The sequence below is a fragment of the Nanorana parkeri genome, unplaced genomic scaffold (assembly GCF_000935625.1).
Source record: "Nanorana parkeri isolate BGI_ZX_2015 unplaced genomic scaffold, ASM93562v1 scaffold477, whole genome shotgun sequence".
NCBI classification, from domain to species: Eukaryota; Metazoa; Chordata; class Amphibia; order Anura; family Dicroglossidae; genus Nanorana; species Nanorana parkeri.
Genome location: NW_017306745.1, coordinates 398,293 through 418,178, shown reverse-complemented (window position 1 = coordinate 418,178; position 19,886 = coordinate 398,293). Strand labels below are relative to the sequence as shown.

Here is a 19,886-nt window from a genome sequence, read left to right as displayed (position 1 = left end):
GTGTCATCTATAATTAGTTTGCATGCAGGCTATGTATAAATAGATGGTGGAGCCATGACTAGACGATAGAATTACCCCAACTCAGTCTTGTCAGTGTATTCAATACAGAGTGGACGTCACAAATGCCTGTGTATTAAATCCAGCCGTGATTGCATACATCTGCGGGTCGAGGATATGGATGCATACGGCGAGAAGAGGTATCCTTGCTACCTGTCCAACAAGAACCTGAAAGAATCTTTCCTGAAGGCTCTGCAATCGAATGACTACGTCGCTGTGGAGAGTATGCTCAATGAGGGGAACATAGACGTGGACACGGTGTTCGAAGTGGAGGATGACAAACTTATTTTGGCTTCATACAAAGCAGGTATAAATGAACACAGTTGGTGATGTCATCTTGCAGCACTGAGGTCCTGGGTCCAACCCCTAAGTGTCCTTGTTACCTTGCTTGTGCAGGGCAAAGTGACTGTGTCTTCGCAGAGGTGTCCCCTTGACCCCCTTGCTTGTTCTCACCCCTTTTCTTTACTTCCTTGCAGATGGCACGGAAATCAGCAGTTTTGGCGACCCAGGGGAATGGTGACATCACTCCCTAGGTCATGTGACAGCGTTTGAGCATAATGATGGACTGCTAGGATGAGTTACAGGGGTGCAGGCCACATGCTCCTCCATATGTAAAATTCCCAGATAGTGCCACTGGCTTGCGACGGTGGAAGGAGCTGCCAAAGGGGTGCAGGTAAGGTAAGTATAAGCGGGTCACAGGTGCCCTTTGCAGAGACATGGTCACTTTGCCACGCATGAGCAAGGTGACGGCGTCCCTTTAAAGACAACCAGCTTAGTGGAAAGTTGGAATACATATACGTCAACTGCCTTATCTGCAAAATGATTTGGAATTCTGTCTGGCCACTTTTGGTTGCCTCTACCAGACAACACAGCCAGGTGGGTGACACCACATTCTCTGTTACAGTTAAGGAACAGGGTGGTGTCACTTCTCTGCCCACAGCCTGCTGGCTGCACAATATAGAAGCAGAAACACACTAATAACTAATCAATTGCTCTCCCCTCCAATCAACAAGTTCCCTGCCAGTACATATACATGCAGCAAAGGCTGACTAGCCAGTCCCTCAGTCCGAGTGTTGCTGTGTAGGGTATGACAGTTGTAGGTAGAATGCATGTCATCATTGTTTGTTTTTGTTTTAATTATTTGCATGTAATTGTTTTCTTCTCCCCATTTTTACTTATTTTCTCCTATATTTGAGAAGCTTATATACCCCACTGGCCTGTGGTCTGCACACTTAAAGCTGCAATAGGTCAGCAGAGACTGATGTGAAGGATTTATTAAGGTCTGTACACTGCTGCTGATAGGTCAGTGTCATATAAGACCATCGATGTGATCTGGACTATGTAAGACGGGTTGGCGCAGCCTGTGCCATGTGTGGAGTTATACCTGTGGTGTGCCAGAGCTGCATGTCAGAGATTGATAATGGGAGGATGACTAGGCACTTATACCCCGTATTACATAATACTTCCCATTGTTACATACACTATATTGCCAAAAGTATTGGGACGCCGGCCTTCACATGCACATGAACTTTAATGGCATCCCAGTCTTAAGGTGCCCATACACCTTACAACCATCGCAAGACTTTTGTCTTGCGATGGTTGTAAGCTAATTAAAAGCTTGTACGATCTGCCCATCTTGGACAGGCAGATCGTACTTGCGATTATCGAAAGCCCGCCCCGCTGAGGGGCAGGCTTCCGATGACCGCAATGCTGAACGGGCAGTGTGTGCGTGCGCACACTGGCCCGTTCCGCAGTTGTCGACTGAGCAGGCCAGAAACGCTAGCAAACAGAATGCTAGAAAACCCGCCGACAATCGTACGATTCTCGGCGGGTTTACTAGCATGCTGGTTTGACAAAAGACGTGCGACCGTACAGTAGGAATGGTGGCACGCCTTCCATACACCTTGCGATTATCGTACGATCGCTGGATTTCCCGCGATTATCGTATGATAATTGCAATGTGTATGGGCACCTTTAGTCCGTAGGGTTCAATATTGGGTTGGTCCGCCCTTTGCCGCTATAACAGCTTCAACTCTTCTGGGAAGGCATCCACAGGGTTTAGGAGTGTGTCTATGGGAATGTTGGACCATTTGTGAGGTCAGGTACTGATGTTGGAGGAGAAGGCCGGGTTCGCAGTCTCCGCTCTTATTCATCCCAAAGGTGTTCTATCGGGTTGAGGTCAGGACTCTGTGCAGGCCAGTCAAGTTCCTCCACCCCAAACTCGCTCATCCATGTCTTTATGGACCTTGCTTTGTGCACTGGTGCACAGTCATGTTGGAACAGGAAGGAGCCATCCCCAAACTCCTACCACAAAGTTGGGAGCATGAAATTGGCCAAAATGTCTTGGTATGCTGATGCCTTAAGAGTTCCCTTCCCTGGCACTAAGGGGCCAAGCCCAACCCCTGATAAAAACAAAACCCCCCCACACCATAATCCCCCCTCCACCAAACTTTACACTTGGCACAATGCAGTCAGGCAAGTACCGTTCTCCTGGCAACCGCCAAACCCAGACACCTCCATTGGATTGCCAGACAGAGAAGCATGATTGGTCACTCCAGAGAACACGTCTCCCCTTCTCTAGAGTCCAGTGGCGGCGCGCTTTACACCACGGCATCCCACGCTTTGCATTGCACTTGGTGATGTAAGGCTTGGATGCAGCTGCTTGGCCATGGAAACCCATTCCATGAAGCTCTCTACACACTGTTGTTGTGCCAATCTGAAGGCCACACGAAGTTTGGAGGTCTGTAGCTATTGACTCTGCAGACAGTTGGCGACATCTGCGCACTGTGCGCTTCAGCATGCGCTGACCCCGCTCTGTCATGTTACGTGGCCTACCACTTCGTGGCTGAGTTGCTGTTATTCCCAGTTGCTGCCACTTTGTTATAATTCCACTAACAGGTGACAGTGGAATATTTAGTAGCAAAGAAATGTCACGGATGGACCTATTGCACAGGTGGCAACATATCACGGCACCACGCTGGGATTCACTGAGCTCCTGAGAGCGACGCATTCTGTCACAAATGTTTGTAGAAGCGTCTGCATGGCGAGGTGCTTGACATTATACACCTGTGGCCATGGAGGTGATTGGAACACCTGAATCCAATGATTTGGAGGGGTGTCCCAGTACTTTTGGCAATAGAGTGTATTTCTGGAGCCAGTCAGTTCATGTGCTGACAAGAAGTATGCTGATAGGAGAAGAGAGCAAAGATTGCAGCAAAAGCTGATTTTTGTTATGCTATAATTTAATGGGCTATTGATTTGTATTGTGCTATTTTTCGTTGAAGTTTTGCTTTGAAGTGCTTTGAGTTCATTGAACTGGCCTGCTAACCACAGTAGACTTCCACCATTTTTCTCAGCTCACAACTAAGCAGTGTGATACTTTTTTAAATTGTATTTGTTATATTATTTGTTATAGCCAGACAAGTAAAAGATATTGCATGTGGACATTTTATATTTACAACTTGCAGCCTACAGGAGAGTTAGAAGCTTCCGTCAGTTTTTACTGCTGGGTGTTCCGAGTTTAATGACAATCAGTTTTATAAAACCCCCTTCATAAGGCCAGCACTGCTCTCTGTAATACTGATGTAGTGCTCATCCTGAAAAGAACCACTGATTGTATTTGGCCCTCCTAGCCTGTCTTTGGTTCACTGATCCATAGACAGGGTGCACGGCCCCATTCTCTTGCCGGCTAGCTTCCACAGGCGATAGATGGATGTAAGCAGCCGGGTCAATAGCCAGACTGCTTTTGGCTATTTTCATTTGAAATACCCAATAGCAGATTGGCTATTGAAACACCAGCAACTGAGCAGATGATTGGACCTGAGAGAGGAAGTTGGCTCTTAGTACTGCTCCTGCTCAGTGGGGGGGGGTGCAATAGCCAGCCTGCTGTTGGCTTTTGCAATTTGAAATAAGGGGAAGGGTGAGTGGTCAAGGCTCCGCCCTAGACAGCATTGCGCCCTAGGTGGGTGCCTAGTTTGCCTAGTGGCAGCTCCGGCCCTGTCCATAGAGTCCAAGTACCTAGTAGGGACCAATTAATTCACGTCCATACTGTTGATCTTTGGTTGAAGGGAATTTATTTAACAACTTGGAGGGAGAGAGGGTTAGGGCACAGGACACCCCTGGGATTATAGCAAACTTTGGTGATTAAATCAAAGGAACCTTTAGGGGGTCTATTTATAACCAATTTGCAGAGCCCATGCTTCTGAACATTTGTTCTGTGCGAATAGACGCAAACATGAACGCTCCAATATATATTTTCTTCTGGCCACTAGATGGAGCTGAATAGCATATGAATTAAAGCAGACCTTTACCCCCTCTGACTAAAAATCACATCAACATGCAGCTCTGCAGGCTGATACGACATCATCTTACATTCATTAGCTAAACAAACATATTTTTCTTTACTTACAATTAATTTTTTTCCACTTCCTGGTCCTCTTGGGCATTAGTGATGTGATCTGTGCCCAAGCATTGCATCCTGGGAAGATTACATCAGCAGAGCATTGCTGGGAAATCTCATCTGTAATCTCACGAGATCTCAGGGAAAGGCCTTTTCCTCCCCTGAGATGATATGCATGGTCACATGTCCTAGTCACATGTGCCAGAGTTCCAGGAAGTAAGAGGTGATCTAGTAACCTGCCCTTAGTTAAAATGGCCACTGTGAGAAGACTGGAGAAGAAAAAAGTATGCAGAAAAAAAAAATGATCCAATTATCTAGAAGTATCTGTTTGTAGATTGTCATTACTAAATATTTCTAAAGGTGTTATTTTGAAGATATGGGTAAAGTTTCTCTTTATGTACTTAATTCCTATGCTCCTCCACTCCATCTAGTGGCCAAAATGCAGTTTTGCAGTCATTCGACCTAAAGAAAATATATATCGAAGAACATTCATTTTTGTGTCTATTCATACAGAACAAATGTTCAGAAAGATGTGCAGGGCAAATGGCACTGCAAAGTGGTTAAATTAGACCCCTTGCTTTCAGCCTCCTCAGGTAGAGAGCCTTGAAGTTATCCTGAGAACTTATACTCCTGGCTGTTCCCGTTAATGTACCTTTTATATCACTAGGTTACTGGCTGCCCAGTTTTAAACTGGCATTGTCATGGGCGACAGGTCTGCACATCACGGTGATGCGGGGGCACTTGGAGAGTCTGTTGGTTTTGCTAGAACACAATGCCTCTGTTAACAGTAAACCGAACGGGAAAACACCATTGCACGTGGCCTGTGAAGTAGCGAACCTAGAATGTGTGAAGATCCTGGTCAGCCACGGAGCAAAACTGAATTCCTTCTCTATGAGCGGGCACGCTCCTCTACATTACTGCAAGACCAGGGAGTCGGTGAGGTGCGCCAAAGAGCTGGTGTGGGCTGGTAAGAGAGATGGTATTTCTGAATCTAGTCACTGCGAGTGCTTATTCCATTAGGGAACGCAAAGTGCCACTAGGATTTTCAAAGTGCATGCCAACCAATCAGATTATTGCAATCAGATGAGTTACAGGTATATTCTCCATGAACGGAAGCACTACATAGCTCATTGTATCATGAAGGGGACTTTATAACACACTATATGGCCTACGTATGTGGGCATCTGACTATGACACGTATATCACCTTGTTGGACACCCATTCCAAAGCCACGGCCATTGATATGAAGTTGGTCCCCCTTTTGTGGCCTCTACCCTCGTGGGTAGGCTTTCCATAAGATTATTGAGTGTGTGTCTGAGGGAAATGTCATCCATTCAGCCAAAAGAGCATTTGTGAGTTCAGGTACTGATGTTGGAAGAGAAGACCTGGCTCACAATCAACATTCCAAAGGCGTCCTGTAGGGTTGAGGTCAGGGCTCTGTGCAGGCCACCAAAGTCCCTCTACAACAGATATAGCCACTCTATCTATGGTGAAAACTACACATTCCATCATCCTTCTTCCTCTGGGAGTCATGCCGTGTGGATCCACATGAGCTGGAGAGCCGAGGTTACCTACTCCTGCTCTACACCAAAACTCAAACCATATCTTTATGAAGCTTACTTTGTGTACCTGAAGTCAAAAAAATTGGAGGGGTGTCCACATACTTTTGGTCATGCAGTGTATCACTTTTCACGAGACTAAAGGGAATATGTCAGCATTACAAAGCTGCATTATATGTTTGAGTAAATGGATTTATACCATGGATAAAAAAAAAGCCTGGTCTAAGCTCAATCAAGGCAAATGCAGCTTTAGAAAAGATGAGCGGGATCCCTGGCTGTCTGGTACAATGTGGGTGTTTGACCTCATTAGACACTGCATGTACACTTATCACTTTTATATTTTTTGTGGATATACCTAACATACTTTAATAAGGCTATAAGTAATTTTTAAGGCACAGAGCTGTCGCTGCATGTGTTTCTGTTCCTGATAACTCCTGAGGGTTATGGAAGCTCCTTTCAACTATTGTGGAGCTGCTTTTGTGCACAAAACAGCCCATTATAAGCTAGTAGCAGGACATTAAATATTGAGCAAGAGAGAGGGGCCCGAGCACGAACGCTAACCTGTCATGATCAACAAAGCCATGTCACATAGCACATTAGAGACCATGTTTGCCCAAATTCTAGCAAATATGAAATTATTGTTTGTTCAGCGAGTACCACAAAAGCACCCAAGCATCCATGGTAACAAATGGGAAAAGTGGGATTTACCCTTCCGAGAGAGTTCCTCCCACTTCATGTTGAGTATCTGGATCAGGAAATGAGGGGAAATCTCCCCAGTAGGGGCACACACAGCAGGGTCGTGAAAAGCTGCCAGAGATGGATTATGGGAGAATAGAGCCCTAGGAAAGGTTGCAGTCCCCCCATCCTGTCAATTGACAATAATTAGGGTTGCAGTAGACACAGCGAAGTTGCACCATTTGCATTATCTTCACTGGCATAGTCCCATCACATACCAACTGCCTCCAAGCACATTCTACCTGGTAAAATGACAGATGCACAGCTCTGGCTATTTACATCTTCCTAGTTTACTGCAGGGGCAGAAGCTTGTGGTCGGGCTCCCTGGACATCCACCTGGTCCTAGGTTCCTGCCACATGATCATCCACAAGGTTTCAGGTTGCCTTGTGGATGATCATGCTCTGCCAACTGGTATACCCCATGAAGGAACTAAACCCATAAATTAAACTTTTTTGTCTCAGGAGCCAATGTTAATTTGGAAAGTAACAACCACACTGAAGAAACTCCACTGCATACCGTGGCCCGAGTCGGGATTCCTGAGCTGGTGGCTTTCTACGTCAACCACGGTGCCATGGTGGACAGTCCCAACTCCAACCTAGAGACCCCTCTGGCCACGGCCGCCTACTGGGCCCTGAATATTAAAGAGCAGAAGTACAGCGACAAGCATCACTTGATCTGCAGGATGCTGCTGGACTATGATGCTGATGTCAAAATCAGAGATCTCGATTTAAAAACGCCCCTACACAAAGCGGCATGGAACTGCGACCACGTATTAATGCTGATGTTTCTGGAGGCCGGAGCAGAGGCCAATGCTATGGACTGCAATGGATGTGCCTCCCAGCAGTATGTGCTAAAAGTGACGTGTGTGAGGGCAGTGGGCCAGCCGGAGATCTGCTACCAGCTTCTGCTGAATCACGGGGCAGCCAGGATATACCCACCACAGTTCCATAAGGTATATTTAGTTTATTTTTTCTTAATTGAATTATTATTAAAATAATGGAAAAACGTAAGCAACCTATATTAGATTCAGTACATATACACTGAGTGGCCAGATTATTATGACCACACCATCAGTACTTCGTTGGGCCACCTTTTGCCTTCAATACTGCGGCGATTCTTCTTGGCATTGAGATGTTGAAAGGTGATGCGAGGAATCTGACACCACTAATTTGATGCACTGTTGCCCTTCTGTTGTCTTGTACCAGTCTTGCCACTCTCCGTTCTGCCCTAACATTGACTAGTCTCTGACGGCCACAATTCGCACGTTCAGACCCAGATTTTCGGCTGACAGTCCAGTCTTTAAACACTTTAACAACAGCTGCTCTTGAACATTTAACGAATTCTGCTGTTTTGCTGATACTCGCTCCATGGCTCCGAGCGCCAACAATCATCCCGCGTTCAAAGGCTGTTACATCGCGTTGTTTCCCCGAATCTTCAGAAACAAATCACTTCTACTGTCGTGGTAACCAACCTGCTTCCCTATTTATAATGGTCTGGCCCTCTAGCAACTTCAGCGCCAAATTATAGCTAATTTGCCTACAAACGTCAGGTGGTCATAATAATCTGGCCACTCAGTGTAAATAAAGGTTTTATTACATCAAAAGTCTGAAATGTATTCTGTATATTGTTTAAACCAAATGGTTGATATGCAGGTCTTGGAAGGATGTTACTCGTACCCAAGAGCGGTAGAAGTGATGGCCAATGCCTATGAACACATCACAGCGACAAACCAATGGCTAAAAGCAATTCCCGAAGATGCCCTAGAGGTAACGAATAGGAGCAAAGTTTTTTAAAATGTGTAATTTATATATATCTGATAAATTATTCATTAAACATATGTATAATATATGATGTATACTATAATGAGAAAGACGTATAATAGTAATGACTATAATAATAGCTATTGTTATATATACAGAGCGGAATTGATCAAAACTGGAGAAGACAAAATCTGGAGCTGCTGTGCATGGCAACCAATCAGCTTCTCTCTTCAGTCTGCTCAGTTAAGATTTGAAAATGAAACAGAGATGCTGATTAGTTTCCATGCACAGCTGCTCCAGATTCTGTCTGCTCCAGTTTTCATAAATTCCCCTCAGTGTTTTTGGTATATTATTACAATGATGATGATTATGATTGTTAGTAGGAATGTCCAGATACCAAGAATACTATTTGCTACAAGTATAAGTACTGAGAATGTTCCAGCTCCAAGACTAGACCGAGTACAAACCAGACCAAGTACAAGTACTGATACTGGTCCAAGTACTCACAGATACTGATACATTTTTGTTAATGTTTTCTTAAAACACTACAAACTATTGATTTTAAGTACAGTGGTGGAGTGCCAGGGCCCCTCAAAAAATTTGTTTAGTTCCGTTTCGGAATATCCGTTATTTCGTATTTCGTGTCCGAAACTCAATTCGGATTCGTACGAAATACGGATTTTCGTTAGTTTCGGCACATTTTCGTAACGTTACGAACATTCGTTATGATGAAGTTAAAAAGCAAAAATATCTTTGTTAATATTGGAGTCGATGTGGTAGTTGTTTTTTTATCCGAAATACGAATTCCGTTAACGGATTCCGGATCCGAATTTCGTATTTTGGATTAAAAAAAACTACCATCAACTCCAATATAAATGTACTTTGCTTTTTAACTTCAATATAACGAATGTTCATAATGGAACGAAAATACGTCAACGGAATTTCGTATTTCCTGCCTGTATTGTAATGCAACTGTCAGCAGCAGAAGAGAAAACCTCTGATTGGTCAACCAAACGAAATACGAATTCCGTATCCGAATTTCGGATTTTGGATTTTAAAAAAAACTACCATCAATCAAGTAACTCCAGTATATTAACAAATGTACTTTGCTTTTTAACTTCAATATAACGAATGTTCGTAACGGAACGAAAATACGTCAACGGAATTTCGTATTTCCTGCCTGCGTTGTAATGCAACCCTCAGCAGCAGCGGATCCGTATTTCGGATAAAAAAAAAAATCTTGTCATGTTGTTCAACCTCATTTACAGGGGTAATATTAGTTCCTGTTTCAAAGAAATTCGGATCCAAAATTCGTTAACGGAATTTCGTATTTCGGATATAATTCGGAAACTGCAATTCGGATTTCGGATGCTTCCGAATTTCAGAAAAATTTGTACGAATTTCGATTCGTAACGAAACGAATCGCACATGTCTAACCTCTACCAGAAAGCATAGCCAGGAGGGTGCCACCATTTTTTCAGTTACAGTTTTAGAAGACAGCAGTGTCACCTCCCGGCCTGCAACCTGCAATAAAAAAACAGCCCCACACCAACTCATCAGCTCTGTTCTCTCCTCCTGTTACCATGCCCCCTCTCAGCTCCTGTGCATGCAGCAGATCCTGACTGGTGCCAAGTGCCGGTCCAACCTCTATTATGAGATCGTGAGAAGAACTGCTGTGCAGGGAGTGACAGAAAGCTGATATAAAGAGATATTTAGGTACTCGTACTAGTTGTATGTACAAATAACAATCATTCATCATTAGTTTTGATGGAATACAGAGCTGGATGTTTTTTTTTATTTGTCTGAAGTTCAGCGTCAATTACTTAAAGTGGAGCTTTATTGAAAAATGACAATGCTGCTGAATACTGTGACATGTCAGGAATGCATTCATTCATTCCGACTTGTAAAGACAAGTGAAGAATTCACAATGACCTGAAAATATAATAGCGCATCGTGATACCAATGCTTGGTGGGCAGAGACCATTGCTGCTAATCTGCATCCAATTGTTTATTGTGTTCTTTGTAGTGTATGGACTGTCAGTACGCTGCACCCCCCCATACCATGCAGCCAGTTATATGACTATACTATATATATGACTTCTATATATAGCCGAGGTGACTGGTGACCCTGCCATAGCCAGGATGCACTGTCACCACTTGTAAGCTTACTGCTTCATCTCCAGGAACTCATAAAATGAACACTGATGAGTCCAGTTATACAGTTATGGCCCAAAGATATTGGCACCCCTGCACCCCTGCATCAGATAATGCAGCACTTCACGCAGAAGATTGTTGCAATTACAAATGTTTAGGCATTCTCATGTATATTTATTTTGTTTGTTTCGGTATGACACAAAAAAGTGGATAAAAAAAAAAAAAGCCAAATCTGACACATTCCATTCAAAACTCCAAAAATGGACTGGACAAAATTATTGGCACCTTCTCCAAATTGCAAGAAATAATTGCATTCCAAGTTTTTGTGGGAAAGCATCACCAATCTCCATACAGCTGGCTCTGCCTCTAGATAGGCAGAGCCAGCTGTCATTCACACAGCTGGGTGGATCTCAGCAGCATTGTCGGGATCCATCCCGGCTGCGGCGCTCTTAGTATATAACGAGCTGTAGCTGAGCTTTGGGTCACGGGAGGACGCTAGTATATGTCTTCCCATGACCCTTAAGAGAACTATGAGGAAAAACACTTACACCATAGTTCTCTTTTAAGGTTCCTGTGTCCACTGTGTGCAACATTGTCAAGAAGTTTCCAGCCCGTGGCACTGTAGCTGATCTCCCTGAACGAAGGATTGTTGGATTGGTGGATAAAGACCATTCATCAACTTCCAGACAAATCCAAGCTGACCTTCAGGCACAGGATACAACTGTGTCAGCTCGCACTATACGTCACCATCTGAATGAAAAGGGGCGCTATGGTAGGAGACCCAGGCGGACCCCACTGCTGACAAAGAAACATTAAAAAGCCAAAACTTATCCGAGGAAGCCAAAATCATTTTGGGAGAATGTGCTGTGGACAGACGGAACAAAATCACAGCTTTTTGGTGCAGCCCATCATTCTACTGCTTTCAGAGAAAGAAACGAGGCCTTTAACCACTTAAAGGCCATAGTGTTTCACCCCATTCCTGGCCAGGCCATTTTCCCTCTCGTGTGCGGCGCTCAGCGCGCGCACGAGAGGGGGTGAGGAGCAGGACGTCTTAAGACGCCCACCCGCTCTGAGCAGACTTCCGTCCGGCCGTTCACGAACGGCCATGGACGGAAGGTGGTTAAAGAAAAGTAATCCAGTCCCTACAGTCACACATGGTGGAGGCTCACTGATATTTTAGGGTTGCTTTGTTGCTTCAGGCCATGGATGTCTTGACTGTGTGCACGGCATTATGAAATCTGAAGACTACCAAAGAATTCTGGGGTGCACTGTAGGGCCCAGTGTCAGAAAGTTGGGTCTCCGTCAGAAGTCATGGGTCTTACAGCAGGACAATGACCCAAAGCACACAGCAAAAAGCTCCCAGAAACGGTTTCAGACAAAGCGCTGGAGAGTACTGGACTGGCCAGCAAAGAGTCCGGATCTGAATCCCATAGAGCTCCTGTGGGGAGATCTCAAAACAGCAGATGGGAAAAGGAACCTTCCAATTTGAGAGACCTGGGGCAGTTGGAGAAAGAAGAGTGCTCCAAAATTCCTGTAGAGAGGTGTAAGAAACTCATTGATGGTTACAGGAAGCCATTGATTTCAGTTATTGTTTCCAAGGACTGTGCTGCCAAATATTAATTGAGGGTGCCAATAATTTTGTCCAGTCCATTTTTGGAGTTTTGCGTGGAATGTGTCAGATTTGGCTTTTCTTTTCTCCACTTTTTTGTGTCATACCAATACAAACCAAACCAAACAATGCTGAAACATTTGTCATTGCAACAATTTTAAAGCACAACTCTAGGCTCTGTGCACCCCTCCCCCCTCCAAATCCTGCCCCACTTCCAGTGTTATTTTATACTTATTTAAAATATAACTACTTTTTTCCAATGTCTTCTGTTGGGTCCTCTTCCTCTCCTAAGCTTCTCCAGTGGTTGCCAGTCCTCGGAGATACAAAGGGCAGAGCTGTGATGATGGCGTCACCACCACTGTCTGCATCAATACACAGTGAATTAAACGTGCTTTGGTAATGCCCACTCAAGGGGCGGACCCATGAAACCCTACAACAACATCAGCTGAGGGAGAGCTGAGGGCTCTTGAGAGAAGTACTGAGGCAGGGTGATGTGGTGCCCCTCCTCGCAGCCAAGATCTGCCTGCATTGCATAGAGAAGCTTGGAGACCCAGTGATGACTTCATGGGGTGCGCAATAAGATATGTCATGAAGGAGGGGCGTGGTTTGGCTGCCGAGGAATATGGCCGCTTGATCCAGAGCTGCGCCTCGGGATCCGTTACAATCGCAACATACTGCTAACGTAATCATCAGCCTGACCGCACTACTCACCTGCCCGGTTACCGATACCCCCGTCAGTCATGTCCAAAGGAAAAAATACGTCCAAGGGTCCCAGGAGACTCATGGACTTCTATCCGCTTTCGCCCCAGCCTCAGGTAAACAAAATGGCGCCTCGGCATCTCGAGCAGGGGGGCCATCTGATGCCGACTCCACAGGCAGTAATGAATCTGACATGGAGGAGAGCACAGTTGCCCTGACGACTCCTCTGAAGGAGATCTCAAAACCCCCAGCTACTTCACCGCTGAGCTCTCCACAATCCAAAGGGCCCATGAACAAGAAACAGTCGACCAGTATTACCGCAGTATCACAAGGCCCCTATGACGCAGCACTCTCCTTGGAGACCCTGCATCTGAAGCATCCATTAAACTGATGCTTCTAACACTGCGCACAGAGCTCCAGAGTGTTATTAAATCTTCCATACAGAGTTTGCAGTGCCAGATAGCTGGCCTAGGAGATCGCACAGACCGCATAGAAATTTTTTTAGGCGAATATGCGTCATCCTTTAACGATGTGGTTGATGCACACTCAGATCAGCGGCAACTGATTCAACAGCTGCAGGATAAGATTGCGGACGTAGAGGATAGATCCAGACGCAATAACATCAAATTTATGGGAATCCCTAGATCAATTAGTAATGCAGATCTTCCTAGATATCTTCAGCGTTTGATCTACTCCGTAATTCCTAACCAGCTGCCAGCTGATATGATCATTGACCGGGCTCACAGGCTTCTCAAGCCTAAACATCTCGCCATAGGTATGCCTAGGGATGTGATTGCAAGGATCCATTTTATTCACCACAAGGAGAAGCTGATGTTTTTCACTAGGCAAATGGTGTCCCTCCCGGAGCCCTACTCGGAAGTCTCCCTATTTGCTGACATCTCTGCTGCCACAGCCCAGAAACTAAAGGGATACGTCACAATTACAAAAGCGCTCAGGGAACGCAAGATCCTATACAGAGGGGGGTTCCCCACCAAACTCCTAGTATCGTATAATGGCAAGATAATCCCACTCCTCAACCCAGCCGGAGCTGCCAACACATTGCAATCCTGGGGTATCGAAGTTCCCCTCCCGCAACCTTCTTCTAGACGCAACGCTCCACGACGTGTTCCCATGGACTGGTCTGTTCGCTGACCTGTTTTACTTGTTCTGTAAAGGTAACCGGGCCTCAAGCTTTACACCGGCTGGTGTAAGTCTTACATTCTCAGGAGCCCGATTCCGCTGATCGTCTGGAACTACTATTTTCCCCAGGTTAATGTGTGCTACGCACACACTCTGTTGTTTTTTGTCAGACTGTTTTTTGTTAAGGAGATTTAAGGAGATTACTACCAACTGGAGATGTTTCTATCAGTTCACTAATCTTGATTTATATTGTGCATTTATTTGATATCAGTTATACTTTGCAATGCTATAGAGAACGTATGTCTAGTGTCATTGACGAGACTATTGTTGATTTGAGTGCTTCCCTACGAGGCGGTGGCGATACCTCCAGGCATCCACTGTTACTTTCTCATACCGCTAACCATAAGTTCAATTAACGCTAAGGCCTGGTTCACACCTGGGCGTTTTACAGCGCGTTCCTACGCACTATAAAACACTCAACATGTGAAAACCAATGATTGCCTATGGGCATGGTTCCCACCTGGGCGTTTTACAGCGCGTAGGAACCCACTGCCAACCGCCCTACGCCCAAAGAAGTACAGGAGCTTCTTTGGGGCGTATTTGCCGAACGTATCCATTAGGATACAGCCGGATAGCCCTTGGAAACGCGCGTTTCATTGTATTTTACTATATTGCTTGAGCCCACGAAGCTCATTGGTCAAGTATGTCATTATATGATACTCCTCTGCAATTGTAGGGCTTTGGCCATGTTTCTACCTTATGCCCGCTCTAGTTATATTCTCTTATTTATCATTTAGTGGTCTTTTAAATACTGTTTCCATAGTCCGTATTGTGAAAAATCTGAATAAAAAACTATGGTTAAAAAAAAAAAAGATATGTCATGAAAATGAAAAGGTTTTTTCTAATTTTATTAGCATTATGAGGATAGAAAAAAGGCAAAAAAATACATCCATCACAGGAGTGAGCTTGGAGCGGTGACTACTTTACAACACACACAGGCTCATATGGGGAACAAAAGTAGCCCCCCTCCAGAAGGAAGGACAGTGTCAGCACCAATTCAGAGATGATTGGAGGATCTACAGCCGAGTGATACACAAATAAGATACATTTTTGTTAATAGTTAAGGTACTTGAATGTATTTTTAAGATTTACCTCCTGAGTGTAGTGTCACTTTAAGGTACACGCCATTAATCTTATGTCTATGGATACTGTAGGCGTCTGTTGGTTTTAGACATATAACAGCTCTGACATTACATATTGCAGAAACATCGCTCCTTCTATGACGCTCTCTTCGCAGTCTGCACTAACACCCCACGATCCCTCATGCACCTGGCCAGATGTGCGATACGCATGTTTCTACGGAAGAGAAACCACCAAGTCATCCCGCAACTTTTCCTGCCGCCCACCCTCAAGAAATACATTCTGCTTGAGCCGCAAGGACGTTTTTATTAAATCTGACCTCTGGCCTTCCCTTCAGTCTTGCACAGTTGTACTGGCTCCTCTCCTGGACTGAAATGGCTTCCTCTGATGTCACTGCACACAGCGAGCTTCTCACAATGTGCATTAGAAGCTGCAGCAAGTCAGATAGAGCCCGCCTCATTTCCTAGCTGGAGGAGGTCCGGCATCATCTAGCCCAGGGGTGGGCAACTATGGCCCTCCAGTTGTGCTTTAATCTGCATCATCTCTCCACCCAGCTCTGGCTGCAGCTCCGGCTGGCATCCCACTCAGCTCTTGGCAACCAGTGACCTCACTTGTTGCAGGGAACTGAGCGGGATGCCACCCAACGTGTCCCAGGTTGGTAAGAGCTGGGTGGGGAAAGGTTTGTGGTCCTTACACATCTCCCTGCCTGACTCTTAGCAGCCTGGGATGCTCTGGCCAAAAAGTGGGCCACCCGCCCACATGACCCAATGATATGCCGCCTGAAGCAATAGCCTCCGGCTGCCTCATTGTATGGACGGCTCTGGGTGTGAGGAAAGATTAGAACTGCTTTCATGTTCACTGCTATCTGGGGCTTTGCTAGAGAGATTTTCCCTCAATTCCTGTCCTGCTGGCAACGGTATCACAAGGCAGGAAGTAAGGGAAAATCTGCAACAGGGACACAGACAGAAATACAAATCTGATCTGGTTGTAGAGTTCCTCTACTAATTAAAAGCTTCTTTTTTTTTTCGTCTGTGTTGCTGTTGGAAATTTCTATTTACTTCCTGGTAAAATGTCAGCATGACAGGAAGTGAACAGGAATCTCATACCAGTAAAAAAAACCTACAGGAGTTTTTGTCAAAAATGCAAATGAGCAAAAAGGACACCGGGCATTCAGCAGAAGTCTGGACATTTTAATATTAGTTTATATTTTATTTGTACATATTTTAGATATTTTTAGCGCTATAACAGAGTGTATACAGAGAAATATATTTGTCTTTTTTTTTCAAAAATAAAATGGTTAAAAAAAAATGTTGATGTTTGTCATTAAGAAAGTTACAATTTGAGCTGACAAAATGCGAAAACAAAATAATTTTATTGCCCAAAAACTCAACACTAAAAAAACAAATCACACAGAACACACCTGTCAGTCTAGCCCAGGGAAGCATAGAAATCTCATGTGAAATCTCATGTTTTACTCTGCTTCACTAGCCCTGCAGCTCAGCTATTCTGCTCCGTGTGGCCTCCTGCTTAGCTTTTCTTTCCCACATGGCCTTCTGCTCAGCACATCTGCTCCACGTGGCCTCCTGCCCAGCTCATCTGCTCTACCTGCCTTCCTATTCAGCTACTCTGCTGCACTCGGCCTCCTGATCTGCTTTACTGCTCTACTGTCCCTCATTCTGCACCTGGCTTCCTGTGCACCTGGTCTGCTGCACTTGGCCTACTGATCTGCTCTTCTGCTGTATTTCACCTCTTTCTCCATCTTGCCTCCTGCTCAGCTCCAGTGCTCCTCCTGGCCTCCTCCTTAGCTCCTGTGCTCTACCTGGCCTTCTCCTTAGCTTATGTGCTCCACTAGGCTGCCGTCTTAGTTCCTGTGCTCCACTGGGCCTCCTGCTTCATCTAAACTCAAGCCTAACTTCTGTCCTCCAGCTGACCTTCTACCTACAGTAGCTCATATGCTCCACCTGCAATCCCAATACGTTCTTGTGCTCAACCAAGCCATTTTCTCCACGAAAGAGAAGGCTCTCAGCTCATGTATTACTCATTTTTTTGTTAAAAAAAAAATACAAATGTCAACTTTTTTGTTGACATGCTATAAGCAAAGCTGCACCTCCTGTATGAACCATTAATTATTTAGCCTCTCCCACCCCTTATCTGTTTTTACCAAAGAAACTCTTGTGTTCCACCAAACCTCCTTCACAACAAATCTACTCCATGTGGCCTCCTGCTTAGCGCCAAATGGAATTCTGCTCGGCTTCTGTTACCTACCTGGTTATCTGTGTAGCTCTTTTGCTCCACGTAGCGTACAGATCTCAACCCATGTATTTGTTCATTATTTCTATGAAATGTGTAAATGTTCACTTTTGCTCTCTGCTTCACTCCCCATGCCTGCACAATTCTATCTCCAGTGCCCCCTGCCCTCATTCCTCGCCATGCACAGTCTTGCAAAAATTAAGTGAGAAGACAATTTGGCAGAGGTTCTAATTTGGCAGAGGTTCTAATCTTCTAATCTTTCATTAAAGAGGAACTAGACCCATCAATTTAAAGGAGAACTATGAGGTGAGTGCTTTTCACTCACCTCATAGTTCTAGCCGATGCTGACTGGCGGAACGGACGAGGAGGGGGCGGGTACAGCTTGCTCTGCCCCTAGATAGGCAGAGGCAGCTGTCAGTCACGCAGCTGGGCGGATCCAGACATAATTATCGGTATCCGCTTCAGCTGCGGCGTCTTAGTATACCGCAAGCAGCAGCTCGCGGTATACTGCGGCGTCTCAGTATACTGCGAGCTACAGCTCATGGTATACTGAGCCTAGGGTGACGGGAGGACGCTAGTTTGTGTCCTCCCGTTACCCTAAGGTGTAATGCTCGCCTTGGGAGAGGGCCGAATACCCTCTATGGATCGCAACTGCGGAATGGAGAGGGTTAAAGGAACGGGAATCAGATTAGCAGCTCCTCCCTGGATTGCCCAGTTTTGTATGTTTAGGCGTTTAGGAGGCTGCGGTATATCACGCCCCGTATACACAGTAGGGAATGGGAAACTACCCGCACAAGTATGGTTATAGCAAGGCAGTAATACACAACTGGTTAGAATATACAACCACAGATGAGAGCAATGCAATGGTTTCAGATAGGTTTAGGTATAATGAACAGCTGAGAGCAATGCAAATGGTTCATATAGGTTTAGGTACAATGAACAGCTGAGAGCAATGCAAATGGTTCAGATAGGTTTAGGTATATTGAACAGCTGAGAGTAAGGCACAGATTCAGATACACGGATATGCATAGGAGACCTGGGGCTATGGGTTGCCTAGCCCAGGTTACTTGCGGTTAAGGTGGTGGTTGCAGTCTTCAAAGGACGAACTGGGTCTGGTGGGGTTGAGGCGATGGAACGCTGGTTTGATCAGCGTCCTTCCACGATCAACGGAAAGACGCCGATCAATTACCGTGACTCGGCTTTATGCCGAGAGCTGCGTCTTGGAGGGGCTAAGCTCCCCGGTGCGCCTGCGCCCGACCTAGATGGCCCTGAGGGGTGAGATGCGGGAAGACCGCGGCGCGCCCGCACGAAGCGACGACGGAGAGTGCCACCAGACGTCACCGTGTTCTGACGGCGAGCTGGGGCTACTGATCCTCGTTGCTCCTGCGCATTACCGGGACGGCCACCCGCACCCGGTCCCTGCAGTGCTCGTCTATTACATAAGGAGAACTATGGGGAAAAGCCTTAACCCCATAGTTCTCCTTTAATGTCCCCCAAAACAGTTACTTTTAAGGCGTGCCAACCATCAAGTTTACCAGCGTGCTTCAACTCTCAACCAAACCTTCAAGCCCTCAAATGGCTGGTGTCATAGCTAATCACATGGGCAGCATCATGGCAATAGCAATCCAAGTAGAGGAACATGACACCTTCCTTGGCTGTAAGAGATAGGAGGTTGACGTTTTGCAATAATCTATCTAAAACATAAAAAGTGTGGCTATACAAACTTTCTAATTTGTGGTCCTGTTGACATGACAGGAAGTGAAGGAAAATCCTCCCAACAGAAATCTTTACAGTGGGGCACACTGATAACAGTAAAAACCTGACTCTATCCCTCCCAAAAAACTTTTTTGCAGTTGTGTTGTAACTGCTCCTGTCCCAGATCAATGCCAGAAGATCAAACTCCAATGCCAATGCCAGGAGATCAAACCCTTACAGAACCTTTGTTCTGCTCTCTCTGCAGGTTATTGCACTCTGTTTAGCTGGCATATAGACCGCGGTTAGTTATTTAGATTACAACACCCTAGCCAAAGTGTTTCGACTGTGGAACATCCTTCAGCAAATATTCCAAACATATAAACTGCCAAGACAGTGTTTAACCTTGATTCCCACAGAGAAAACCCTCACTCCCACAATCCTGTATGAAAAGGCTGCAAATCTGGTTTTGCTATACTTAGGAGATGTGACGAGGTCATTTTCTGTATTACTGAACTGTTTTCCAAAAAACACATAAGGTGGGAAATAAAATGTACTTACCTTATACCCTGGCTTCAGCCAGTTGTGCTTAGGCACCGATAACATCTGGGAGATTTGGAATCCTCATAATTATTTTTTATACTTTTTTCTTAATGGGGGTTCTGGGTCTACTCAGTAGACATCTGATCTA

At 45.3% G+C, this 19,886-nt stretch overlaps 1 protein-coding gene across 1 annotated transcript; it reads left to right on the top strand.

Annotated features, from left to right (window-relative positions):
- The first annotated feature begins 174 nt into the window (after positions 1-174).
- On the top strand, positions 175-15,565 carry ASB4 (ankyrin repeat and SOCS box containing 4). Its single transcript, XM_018560759.1, has 5 exons — positions 175-364; positions 5,124-5,423; positions 7,213-7,703; positions 8,404-8,517; positions 15,377-15,565. The coding sequence occupies exons 1-5, from the start codon at positions 175-177 to the stop codon at positions 15,563-15,565; spliced, it is 1,284 nt and encodes a 427-aa protein (XP_018416261.1).
- Positions 15,566-19,886: the final 4,321 nt, after the last annotated feature.

Coding starts and splice junctions, on each gene's coding strand:
- ASB4 (XM_018560759.1), top strand. CDS start 175: ATGGATGCATACGGCGAGAAGAGGTATCCTTGCTACCTGTCCAACAAG. Junction 5,424..7,212: donor CAAAGAGCTGGTGTGGGCTG/GTAAGAGAGATG, acceptor TTTTTGTCTCAG/GAGCCAATGTTAATTTGGAA. Junction 8,518..15,376: donor TTCCCGAAGATGCCCTAGAG/GTAACGAATAGG, acceptor TACATATTGCAG/AAACATCGCTCCTTCTATGA.